General features: G+C 44.7%; 1 protein-coding gene across 8 annotated transcripts in view; it reads right to left on the bottom strand.

The window, feature by feature from the left end:
- The window catches only part of NCOR1 (nuclear receptor corepressor 1), a 179,773-nt gene that overhangs the window by 84,377 nt on the left and 81,854 nt on the right, over positions 1–13,542 (bottom strand). For 7 of the 8 annotated variants that reach the window (XM_044283752.1, XM_044283757.1, XM_044283753.1 and 4 more), the window contains 3 exons: positions 12,072–12,250; positions 10,253–10,307; positions 8,089–8,190 (listed from right to left, as the gene is read on the bottom strand). In XM_044283752.1, coding sequence (XP_044139687.1) covers positions 8,089–8,190; positions 10,253–10,307; positions 12,072–12,250 — 336 coding nt within the window. Of the gene's footprint in view, positions 1–2,428; positions 2,611–8,088; positions 8,191–10,252; positions 10,308–12,071; positions 12,251–13,542 lie in introns of those variants that run through there. The other variant, XM_044283760.1, reaches the window with a different exon arrangement.

The raw sequence follows: 13,542 nt of genomic DNA, 5'->3' as shown, positions 1-13,542 counted from the left end.
CTGCTAAGGTGCGCAGTAGATGAGAATTTTTTTAGGTTGAGTGGAAGTTTGAACAAACCAACCTGTGGAGATACACGAGTGGTTTCCATTAACAGTATTTACAAATGGCTCTGCAACCTCCAGCACTCCAGCTCTTGTGAAACTACAACTCCCAGCATGCACACTTTCTCAGCTGTAGAAGGAAGTCCCATAGAAGTGAACGGAGAATGCTGAGAGTTGTAGTTTGACAACTGCTGGAGTGCCAAAGGTTGGTGACCCCTAACCTAGTGCAATGATCTGCCACCAGATGCTCAGGGGACACATGTTCAGCTCTTTGACCTGCTGGGAGGTGGCTCCCAAGTTTTAGGCCTCAGATGCTATTGTGCACCAGGGGCACAAGACATGGGCTAGCATTAATAGAACTTAGGCAAAACTAGATCATTACCCGTTACAGAGGGTTTCCTGTAATATCCCCTACCCACAGGACACGTCAATTGTTTACAAGGGATCCAACCGTGAGAACAGGGGTCCCTTGTCCACCCTTTGAATGGAGCAGCGATTATGCATATGCACTACTGCACAATTCTAAGTCTATGGGCCGGGTGCTGGATTCTGCCATCTCTGGCAGTCCAATAGACATTGAATGGAGCAGAAGTGTGCATGTGTGGCCACCGCTGTATTATGACATAACCAATCTTGTTGGAAAGTGGATCCGTACCTACAAAAGGCCCAGGGATCTCAAACTGCAGCCCTCCAGCTGTTGCAAAACTACAACTCCCAGCATGCCCGGACAGCCTACAGGTATCAGCCTACAGCAGGACATTGTGGGAGTTGTAGTTTTGCAACAGCTGGAGGGCCACAGTTTGAGATGCCTGGCCTAGAGAAAGAAACATCCCTTATCAGACAGATGTTTCTCTACTTACCAGCAGATGGCAGCAGGAAACTACTTCTAAATATTCGGTCATATCCACATTTCATCATGCAACAACCATAGTGGCAGATATAAAAACTGTGAAGGAGAATATCTGACCATTGCACAAACAAAAAGAGGTTACAGCCAGCTCACCTATATCATCCTGTGTAACGGTGCACAGGGCGGCAAGCCAGTCCTGATGTAGATCCACATGAACAGAAAAAAGGCTCCAGCACCAGAGGTAGACGTTTGAACAATCCCGGTCTTTATTCACCAAGATATTCCAGATAAGTACAGCAAACAGTGGCACTGGTTCCCACTTATTCCCAGTAGATTTACACATTTTGAACAATAGTGTTCTTAGTCATAATCCCATTATGACTAAGAACACTATTGTTCGAAACGCGTAAATCTACTGGGAATAAGTGAGAACCAGTGCCACTGTTTGCTGTACTTATCTGGAATATCTTGGTGAATAAAGACCGGGATTGTTCAAACGTCTACCTCTGGTGCTGGAGCCTTTTTTCTGTTCATGTGCATTGCACAAACACCTACACTTAGATTTGGAAATGTCTACTGAAACTGGGCTGTTTAGCAGTAAACTAAAATGAGCAAGCGACCTATTCAAACATAACAATGCAGCTCCATGGCAGACAACCCCCAGTCTATGACGGCTTCTTCAACAAAACCACTACTCCCTGGGAGTGAAATGTGATCCTTATAGAAAGTGTGTGCTGACGCAAAACATGGCTGCACAAAAAAAAAAAAAAAGAAGAAGAGGTCAATAAATACAATCCACCTACAGGATGAAATAAATGGGCAGCTTTCTAAGGCCGCGTTCACATCTCCGTCAAGATGTTCTGGCTGCCTGATCTGGCACAAATGAAGGCTGGTGGCCGGACCAAAAAACACTGCATGCAATGGTTTCTGTCCGGCCAAAACCCATTACACCCATTATAGTCAATATGGATCCGGCGGTGATCTGTTGAAGCCAGCAATACTGGATCCGGTGAGCTCCAGCAGGCTGTTTCAGCAGAGAACAGGAGATGTGAGCGGGGTGTAAAAGGAACAAGTACATCGCAAGTAACCATAAGGACATTTACAAACACCCAGCAAAACAATCACATCAGGACAAACCTTGCCTTGCTCCGTACTGCATCATCAGCAACCAATCAGATCTAATCCAAGTTACTTCCTATTGTCTGAATAAAGGTGACCTGTCCAATCTGTACATAAGAATGCAGTCCTGATAGGGTTAAACCCCTCCATTGTGATACTTAATGTTGTTATCCTGTCTGGAGTGTTAATCTATAAATGAAGTCATACGCAAGGTATGAAACGCACTACAGCGCTCAACATCTGTGACCTTCTTCAATACGGTGACACCTGCTTCCACCGACAATTCTGACAGCTGCTGAGCGTAAGCCATCAGACCATGCACCGCCTTATCCTTCGCTTCTACAAACCGGAATCAAACGCTCCGTCCTGAAACCGCCCTGCATAATTCCAGCCGTAAAGCCCCCGAGCTGCGCGTACCTGCACGTTCATCGGCTCCTGCACAATCTTCCGCTGTCACCTTTGCGGAAGGTCGATATTTGGCCTCGGATGAATCTCAGAAGGATGACATTCAGTAGGGGGCACGACAGCCGAGAAGGCATCACTCTACGCTGTACAAAAGTTGCCTGACCCGGCAGCATGTTTATTCCAGGATGTGGTGTCATCCTGCCACTTAAGCTGCCTACAGAAGAGTTGACCATCTCACATGCAAGCTGCTAATCTCACAAGGGTTACTCAAGGTAATCCTGACTGTAGTCAGCTTGATTGGCTGCAACAGCGGCAGCGAGAGTTTCCGTTCAGTCAGATCGCAGCGCCCTGCCACCTGCTACACACACAAAAATTATATATATATATATATATATATATATATATATATATATATATATATATATATATATATATATATATATATATATATATAAAAATATAAATGGAGATGAGTTTACGCCGTGCTGCACAGATCCCGAAAGCCAGTCTCTGAGGCAGAGAAAGCTTATTTCTAATCCCTTCTATTACACGGCCTTCCTGAATTCACAGAATCCATCTGATGCTAAACCCTATTACTTGCTATTTGTCTTTGCCTCCTGCCTGATGGGGGATGGCCAAGCACATGTCGGGGTGATCGAGCAAAGCCCGTTCGGTCATATCCAATTTATTTGTTGGAACAGAGAGCCACGTTAAGTACACACTGCTCTGGAGGACTGCCCAAACCCTCATCTAAATGTGTTGTGTAATGTTTCACTTTCCCTGCCGGCAAAACAAGCAATGTGCTTATCCCAGCAACAGCAGCTGATCCCAGGGGGCCCGGCAGAAGGGCCCCAACAAGCAGCTAGTCTGCAGTTTCTAACAGGGCTGTTCAACCTCAGAAATCACAGGAAAAGGGTTTCCCGAGTCCCCTTCACGAAGGGAGAGGTAGTGTGCAAGCGTCACCACGGCTCCATTCACTTCCATGAGATAGACTCAGCAGTCCCATAAACAGTGAATGGAGCTCTGGTCACGCATGAACATTGCCGCTCCGTTCAAACAAGGTACTCGTGGACACCCATTTTCACGTTCGCTTGGTAGTCGCAGAAGTCGGGCCCCCAGTCATACTTTTATCACCTAATCTGTTTGGAGGTCTACAACTTTATAGAAAACTTGTCACCTGGCTTTATGAAAAGGATTCAGTGTAAGGCTCTAATCTCAAGTCAGTGTCTCTAAGTACAGTACACAGATCCATTGAGTTCAATGGGTACACATCAACGGCAGTCAGTAGTACAAAAGGCAGGCACAACTTTGGTCCGTTTTCCATGCAAAACATGTTCAAAGTCTATGGATCCATGAAATTTAGGGACAGCAAATAGATGCAATATGTGTTCAGCCTACTTTTCACAGACCATTGCTAGGAGATGGAAATCTCAGCCTAGCAGTGTATGTATGTATGTATATTAGGGCTGCATGATATATCGAAAAAATAATCGAATCGCGATAATCGCCAAATGCGATATGGCGATTTGGCCGACCCGAAAATGCCGCGATTATATATGAAGGGGCACCATGCACATAACTGGCTTTTTGTGTAAAGTATTTTACTACTGTGTGAAACAAGCTCTCTCTGACTCCTATTAATAAAATAGCCAGCCTCTGTACTCACTATTACGATGAATGCACTGCAGCGAGCGGCAGGCCGGCGCATGACCGACGTCACTTAGTAACGCTCCTGCTTCCTGAAGTGGGAGGAGCATCACTAAGTGACGTCAGTCACGCGCCGGCCGGCCACCTCGCTGCCGTTCGCTGCAGTGCATTCATCGTACTGTGACAGTGAGTACAGACTACAGAGGCTGGCCATTTTATCAATAGGAGAGAGCTTGTTTCACACAGTAGTAAAATACTTCACACACAAAGCCAGTTATGTGCACAGGACACATAGGGCAATGAGGGGGACCAGCATAAGATGCTATGTGTGTGTCTTATGCTCGCCCCCCTCATGGCCCTATGTGTCATAGCACACATCCCCTATAACAGTGCCATCCACAAGTCCCCCATAAGCGTCCTCCACAGATCCCCCCACATAACAGCGTCCTCCACAGATCCCCCCACATAACAGCGTCCTCCACAGATCCCCCCACATAACAGCGTCCTCCACAGATCCCCCCACATAACAGCGTCCTCCACAGATCCCCCCACATAACAGCGTCCTCCACAGATCCCCCCACATAACAGCGTCCTCCACAGATCCCCCCACATAACAGCGTCATCCACAGATATCCCCCATAACTATGTCATACCCAGCCGCGTCAGCGGCTCATATGGGAAAATCCAAGCAAATAGACCTCTAGCACAATTCCCTTAAAATATTACATTGCATATTGTTATCGCAATTTTTAGGGCCCTAATCGCAATCGCACAAAATTCCCATATCGTGCATTTATATATATATATATATATATATATATATATATATTAGGGGTGCACCGAAATGGAAATTTTGGTCCGAAACCGAAAATTCAGGATACCCATTGACCGAAACCGAAACTGCCTTTTTGCCCAAATACTTTTAAAAGACCCCCCCACCCCATAACAGTGCCATCCACAGACCCCCACCCACCCCATAACAGTGCCATCCACAGACCCCCACCCACCCCATAACAGTGCCATCCACAGACCCCCACCCACCCCATAACAGTGCCATCCACAGACCTCCACCCACCCCATAACAGTGCCATCCACAGACCCCCACCCACCCCATAACAGTGCCATCCACAGACCCCCACCCACCCCATAACAGTGCCATCCACAGACCCCCACCCACCCCATAACAGTGCCATCCACAGGCCCCCACCCACCCCATAACAGTGCCATCCACAGACCCCCCCCATTGTACAATTAATAGAAAATAGCGGGGAGGGACTGGGAGGAGGATCTGGGGGCCGGTGCGTTCACTGTGCTCCGACCCCCAGCTCCAGTAGTTATAAAAAGTGTGCAATTAATCCGGATTCTATTCATGAGGCCCCCTCTACGCACATCCTACTCACAGGGCTGTTATCTTAATGCTGGCCGGCCGGGCAGACGAGCGGCAGCGTCACGACTGACGTCACATGCCTGCGCCGCCTCCTTCATTCAGAAAGTAGGCCGGGCACATGACGTCAGTCGTGACGCTGCCGCTCGACTGCCCGGCCGGCCAGCACAGCCCTGTGAGTAGGATGTGCGTTGTGGGGGCCTCATGAATAGAATCCGTATTAATTGCACACTTTTTATAACTACTGGAGCTGGGGGCCGGAGCACAGTGAACGCACCGGCCCCCAGCTCCTCCTCCCAGTCCCTCCCCGCTATTTTCTGCCGATATGTACAAATATCGGCCGAAATGGATTAGGTGCATTTTCGGCTGCCGGAATTTCGGTGCACCCCTAATAAATATAATATATATATATATATATATATATATATATATATATATATATATATATATATATATATATATATATATATATATATATATATATATGTATGTTCCACGATCACATAAAAACGCAACTATCGATTTCAATAAAATTTGGTATACACATCCCTTGCTACCCCTGGAAAGAAGAAATCTGGGGGGGGGGGTTGTCTCGGCTCTCTAGGACGTACCGTTCCTGAGATAATCTCAAAAAATAACCTGCGCCGTCCATTTTAGTATTAGGCACAGTGAGTGAAGGACGGCAGCAGGCGAGTAGGCACCCCACTAGCACCTAGAGGTGCATATTATAAAAGTAATTATTTAGCGTGAACGGTGGCAGACAGGGAGATATACCGTAAGTCATACAGTTATGTTCTGCTGACATTAGCACATTGATGACAGAAACCCTTTAAGGAGGCGGGCCCCTTAGGAGGTCACCGTCAAGGGAGTGGGGTGCTGTGAAACTCACTGTTAAAGGGGGCGGGCTGCTGTGAAGGTCAAAGTTAAGGGGATGGGCTGGTGTGGAGGTCCCATTTTAAAGTGGGAAGGGGGGGGGGGGCAGAGTTAAGGGGCGGGGTGCTGTAGAGGTCACCGTTATGGGGGATACTGTCGATATAACAACACACACAAACATTAAATTAAATAGATGAAATATACCCGTGCACAGCCGGGTCCTTCTGCTAGTATATATAATGGCAAAAGGAGGACAAAAAGCTGACACAAAAGAGAAGTAAGACAGACATATGATCAAAACCTAATGTTTAAGGTCTAACTTGTATTTAAATAATTTACATCGTTGATCCAGGGATTTATTCTGATTGCCTAATTGGAGTCGGGAAGGAATTTTTATTCCCCTAAAGTGAGGAAAATTGGCTTCTACCTCACAGGTTTTTTTTGCCTTCCTCTGGATCAACTTGCAGGATGACAGGCCGAACTGGATGGACAAATGTCTTTTTTCGGCCTTATGTACTATGTTACATTTCTGCTCATTTCGAGTTTTGGAATCAGAAAACCTGTGACCATGTAATGCAGGGCAAACTGCAGGCAGCGTTTTATAGAGCAGAAAGAGCCGAGCAGATTGATATGAAATTTGGTGGGAAAATACATTTCTCTGCACTTTCTGAACTTCAGTAATGGACAGTTAGAAAGATGATTTTTAAATGTAATTTTTTTTTTAACATTTTATTAAATCTTTTCAAACTATATAAGGCTACTTTCACACTTGCGTTCGGAGCGGATCCGTCTGGTATTTGCACAGACGGATCCGCTCCTATAATGCAAACGATGGTATCCGTTCAGACGGAACAGTCTGCATTATATTTGACAAAAAAAAAGTCTAAGTACAAATTGTATTCAGACGGATCCGTCCAGACTTTACATTGAAAGTCAATGGGGGGCGGATCCGTTTGAAAAATGCACCATATTGTGTCACCCTCGAACGGATCCGCCCCCATTGACTTCCATTGTAACTCTGGACGGATCCGTTTGCCTCCGCACGGCCAGGAGCGGAGGACAGACGGTGCTAGACTGATGCATTCTGAGCGGATCCGCATCCACTCAGAATGCATTAGGGCTGGACGGATCTGTTCGGGGCCGCTTGTGAGAGCCTTCAAATGGAACTCACAAGCAGAGCCCCGAACGCTAGTGTGAAAGTAGCCTAAATCTGCTCATCTCCTCCTGCTCTATAATATGCTGCCTGCAGATTACACCACATTTCATGGTGAAAAGCCCTCTTTGAGGAGACGTTTCTAGTGGACAGCTATTTCGATATACACAGGGAATGCTGTCAATCACTGAGTGGGACCTTCTACATGACGCCAAAGGACAGAATGAGCAGGAATTTAAATGAATAGAAATACAAGCTTTATTGAATGTTTTTCCACAAACTACAGTATACATCAATCTGCTCAGCATCTCCAGCTCTGTAACATTCTTCCTGCAGACCAAAGACCATGTTCAATGTGACAGGTTCCCTTTCAATATCTAATGTGTCTTTGGGTACACATACAATAAGAAGAAGAATATACACAGAGTCATAATTTCAGGTGTGATAACTGGTATGACCATTTACTTGCAGTGAGGACATACATCGCTATCCAATATTAATCCATAGTTAACCGCATTAGCCAGCTAATAACTCAGCGTACAGACAAGATGGAGGCTGGAGACCATAGGTCTGCTTCCATGATAATACCCAGGATGGTATATAATAAAAACATACCTGGTTTCGGCCTCTCCTCTTGCCGTAATTTCTTCGTACAAGAGATTTAAAGTTTTCATTTTTCTTGGTTAAATAATAATATAGCACACAATCTGCAATGTTCTGTAAATAGGAGAGGGGGACAGAAAGTTAGATTATTTGTCCAATAATCCATGTAAGATTACAACATTGTTTGTGGTCGACGAATTAAAATGGCATTTTACTTGTGCATAACAGGGGTGTAATAACCTTGTGCATGCTGTATGTCTACTTCAAAGACTGTCAAAACGTTGTTAAACTGATTGTTTAGTACAGGGGCGCGCAACCTGTGGCCCTCCAGCTGTTGCAAAACTACAACTCCCAGCATGCCCTAATAGCTGTAGGCTATCCTGGTATAGTATGTGTGCATGAGAGCTTTAAAACTCCATTCAGATATACTGTATATATTACATCAGGGGTGCTGGACGCCTTCTGGTCTGATTGCACCACTCAAGAAGACATATAGGCAAGAGGACATGAGGCAGACCTTAGCACGTTAACCGTATAGACCATAAATGTCTGAAAGGTGGGTGCTCCACTTCCTTCTGGGACCTACTGTTCCCTTGTCCTCCTTGTCTTAAAGGGGGTAGCTCCATTTTCACCCCCGCAGCCCCCGACTTGAGCATCGGAGCCGTTCATGCTCCGATGCTCTCCTTTGCCCTTCACTAAATCGCGAAGCTTCCGCCCGGCAGTGTGTTAGGATAAACAAAAGAGCCAGTGCCCTGCGCGATCTAGTGCAGGGCAAGGGAGCGCATCGGCGCATGAGATGCACCGATGCTAGACTCAGGGGGCTGCCTGGGTGAAAATAAGGGTATGTCCGGGTTCAGCTCTGAACCCGGACAACCCCTTTAAGACTGTGTACCCATTTCCCTACATGTACTTGGTGTAGTTAATGGAGGTAACACTAGATCCTGCAGTTATCATACACAACAAAGCAGATTACTCTGGATGTTAATACATCTTGCCAAGTTGAAACAAAACAAAAAACAACAACAAAAAAATATAATAACAAAGAACTATCATGGATGCATGTACCACTGAGTAGAGAATGCAAAAATACTGTCTGCCGGAAACACACTGAACTGGAACTGTGTTGTAGTTCTCTGCGCAGCAGAGGAGGATGTAGTGCTGGTTTACTTAATATAGATCAATAGGGGTCCCAGAGGTTGAACAATCACAAAGTAACAAAGCATATTCCATGAACATGCCGTTATTTATCACAGTGACAAAAGTAAAGTATAAACCACAAAGAAAAAGTGCAAAGCACATAACTCCCGTTAGTGACAGGAATACTTGCAGCACTGGTGTATGGCGCGGTGCAGTGCTGGCGCAGAAGCTCCTGTGAATAGCTGATCAGTGAAGATGCAGGGTGGAGGCAGGTGATCTGAAGCGCTGCTGTGCATCATTAGGGGTATATTATCAGTACCATACTGGTTTGCCACAAGTAAAACCAGTGACTGTCACTTCCTAAGACTAATGTTGACCTTTCGCCTGTGGTAAATAGTAATATGCTTTTCTGTTAATATGTTGGGGTATTTCTCTATGGCTTTTAGGAGTTCCATAACAATTGTGCTTACATTCTTAAAGGGGTTGTCTCATCACAGACAATGGGGGCATAACACAAAAATATGCCCCCATTGTCTTATAGGTGCGGGTCCCAACGCTGGGATCCACACCCAATTCGGGAACGGAGCTCCACAAAGTGGTGGCTGGAGGACTCCGGTCCTACCACCACCAAGCCGGCTCCCCATAGAAGTGAATGGGAGTGCACTGTGCATGACCATCCACTGCTCCCATTCACTGCTAAGGGCCCAACAGAAATAGCTGAGACAGCGCTCTTCTATTTTCAGCGGCCTAATAGAAAACGAATGGAAGACGGCTATGTATGCGCAGTGTGCCCTCCAGCACTTTCGGGGCTCCATTCTCGATATAGGTGCGGATCCGAGCGGTGGGACCCACACCTATAAGACAATAGGGCCATATGCTAGCAATATGCCCCCATTATCTGTGATGAGAAAACCCCTTTAAGAAAATGCATTGAAAGATGGTGGATTCAGAAGTAGAGCACAAATAGCATTTCTGATCACTGCACAGGCCCTTCTGTTTGGGGCATATACACATTTTTATTGCAGCAGGGTTACCATACCTTTCTTTCCAGACAAGAAGCAATAAGTCCAAAGTTTTTAGGATGTTGTACAAATCTACCAAAACACAAACAGGAGAAAGGTAAGAAGCCAGTAATATACCCCTATATGTTACATTTTAGACAAAAAATACCCAGACTGCCACCACTACACAACTATGACAAAACCAAATGGCAAACCATACAATGATAAAAAGGCTTCCAGACCCAGTAACAGTGGCAATGTGGGAAGCCATGCAGTCACAACCAAGACAGCACTTCGTCATTAAGAGGCACAAATAACAAAATACAGACAGGAGAAATGTAACAGGTTAGGGCACAATGACATGTTAATGCTGTAAATGTGATGCTATAAGATCACTTGGCACAAATAGTCAGCTGTAATGAACATGGACTAGGTAGATATAGAAAATATATGATATGATATATATGTACTACGTTTTGGTGAAGATTCTGAAATCTAATAAGCAGGAAAACGTCACTTTTGATAGAATTGCCGTTTAAACAGTAACCTATTCTGCAATACAATTTTTTTTTTACTGGTTTTACTGGTTTTGTATTCATGGTTTGCTCTACTCATGGCGTTTTATGCAATCCGTTAGAAAGTCTTCTCAGGACAAGATTTAGGCAGGACATACATGCAACTTTACAAATCAATAAAAATGAAAATCAATCTATGGATACAGCCACAAAGGGCTTAGTTTCAGCAGCAGAGTATCCGCTGTGTATTTCGTTGGATTTGGCCACAAAATATGCACGTCACACGAGGATTTGCTATGGATCTCGCTGTGGATTTCACTCCGTGCATTGCAAAAAGTCAAGTCTGTGGCTGAAATCTGCAGCATAAATCAATATCCGTACAGCCGGTTAACTTCAGCTGCAGATGTTTTCTACAGCATTAAACGAGTTGTCCGGTTTCCCATACTGATTGCCTATCCTCAGGATAGGTGCGAGTGCAACTTCAAATACACACGTCGATTATCTGTTTGAAGAGACCACCTCTTGACTGTTTACCGGCCTGTTGTCCATACTGCAGCAGCGAGCAGAGTAATTACAGCTCCTCTGTCCCATTCACTTCAATAGGACGGGGTGGCTGTAATTAACACCTCCTCTCACATCTGCAATGTTGACAGCAATCAGGTAAACAGTGATAAGAAAGCAGTGGTCTTATGAGTACTACGGTCTCTTCAAATAGCTGGGAGGGGAGAGGTTTGAGGGGGCCGGACCCCCAGTGACCTAATATTGATGACCCATCCTGAGGATGCTTATTAAAACACCTGCAGTGAAAATTGACCTGAATGGATGTTAATTTTTTTGCAATGTACAGGGTGAAATCAACAGCAACCCCTTTAAATAAGATTTTGTAAAATCCATCCATTCTTCAACAATAACTCAGAGGAAAGACAGCTGTGTACCCGCTACATGTGAACATGCCGACACATAGGGAGGATTTTTTTGTAGCAGAAACTCCACTGACGTTCCGCTGCAAATTCGGAAAGTGTAACATTTGGACTTGTTGCAGAATTTGGTGCATTTCAAAGGGTGAAATCCGCAACATAAATGGAGATGCTGCTGATTTAGGTCAATTTCTGCAGCAAATTTTTTCTGCACTCTGAGGATGAGATTTAGCAAAATCTCGTTCCCCTTCAGTGGTACTGTTATACACTACAGATATTCCATGCACAAATCCACGGTGGAAAATCAGGAGTGTGCCGTACAGTCAATCAACAAAAAGTCTGTGTCGTCCTGGTCCAAGATGTAGCGCTGACAACATGATGACTGAATAACATAAAAAAGTGGGGTAGGCAGGAGATAATATTACTTTTCTTTAAATATTTCCTTTTCGTGATCTGTCCAGACATTCATGAACTGACGATCCTTGTAGACTTTCATTGGATCTTCCATCAGACCATTCATGTTGATGAACTTCACCCGTCGCTGCTCTGCATCAAACATCATGGGTGGTATAACAGAGAGCTGTCGCATTTGCTTTTCATTATTCTACAAAAGAAAACCAGTTAAAAACATTTCACCTGGCCCACGTAAAGACAATACCTGGTGAACAGACAGTAAAGGTCTTACTTTAACCCACCATATTATATAATCTATAAAATACACAACAAATGTACACATAAAACATTGGGGGAAAAAAAGGTGAGAAAATTTATGACATTTAGCGTTTGTTTGTATTTCCAAGTCTGTGGGTTTTCTGTTCAGAATTCCGGCAACCTCGCAGATCAGCAGTTTGCAACTACAGTACGAGCGCTGCACGCACCTCAAAGGTGAGCAGGTGTCAGTATAACTGCTACATCCCCATTTCCTTCAAAGGGGAGGCTACTTCCTATTCACTTAAAACCGGAAGGAGCCGTCCCATTGAAGTAAATGGGGAAGGCTGAGAAGCAATAACACCTGCTCATGGCTGCAATGTTGATGGCAAACAGGTAAATGCGCTGCTTTTTCTTCAAACAGCTGATCGGCGAGGTGCCGGCACCCTGCCAATCTGATACTGATGACCTATCGGAGGATAGGACATCAATATAAAAAAAAGCAGTCAACCCCTGTATCATATAGTCACTCACAGCTGCACTCTCAAATATTTTAGTTCTTTTAGGCACATAGCATCTTGCGGATTGTTTTACAACCACAAAACAAGAATCGTACCAAGATGAGCAGATAGAGCAGAACATTATGCGTTCTTTTGTTTTAGGTAATCATAGTTGGAATTCCTGCCACATATAACCCCTTTCCTGCAACTTTTTTACAAGTTGCAACTGCTAAATATCATCCCCTTTAAAACCCTTTCCCACTGTAGCCAGGTTTCGTTTTTCACTGTCGACTTCTCATCTCACCGCCTAAGAAGCAAAACGTTATTTCTCCATCTACATGGTCGTATGTTCTTTTTAAGGATGAATTGTATTTTCAAATGCACTATTTAATACACCATATAATGAATTCAGAAATGTTTTAATAAATTATTTTTGGGGTGGAATGGGGGAAAAAAAAAAAAAAATCCCATTTTTAGTTTTTACAGCGTGTTTGCGTCTCCTTGTGACTGTCTGGTTTGCTCCTCCACACTGTGCAGGAAACCTTCTTAGCACGGTGCTAAGTAAGGCTACTTTCACACTAGCGTTCGATCGGATCCGTTCTGAACGGATCCGTCTGCATTATTTTTAGCATATAACAGCTAAGTGTGAAAATAGCCTCGTACGGATCCGTCCAGACTTTCAATGTAAAGTCAATGGGGGACGGATCCGCCTGAAGATTGAGCCATATTGTGGCATCTTCAAACGGAT

This window comes from Bufo gargarizans, chromosome 3, assembly GCF_014858855.1.
Source record: "Bufo gargarizans isolate SCDJY-AF-19 chromosome 3, ASM1485885v1, whole genome shotgun sequence".
Classification (NCBI taxonomy): Eukaryota; Metazoa; Chordata; class Amphibia; order Anura; family Bufonidae; genus Bufo; species Bufo gargarizans.
This window is presented reverse-complemented; position numbering and strand designations above follow the sequence as displayed.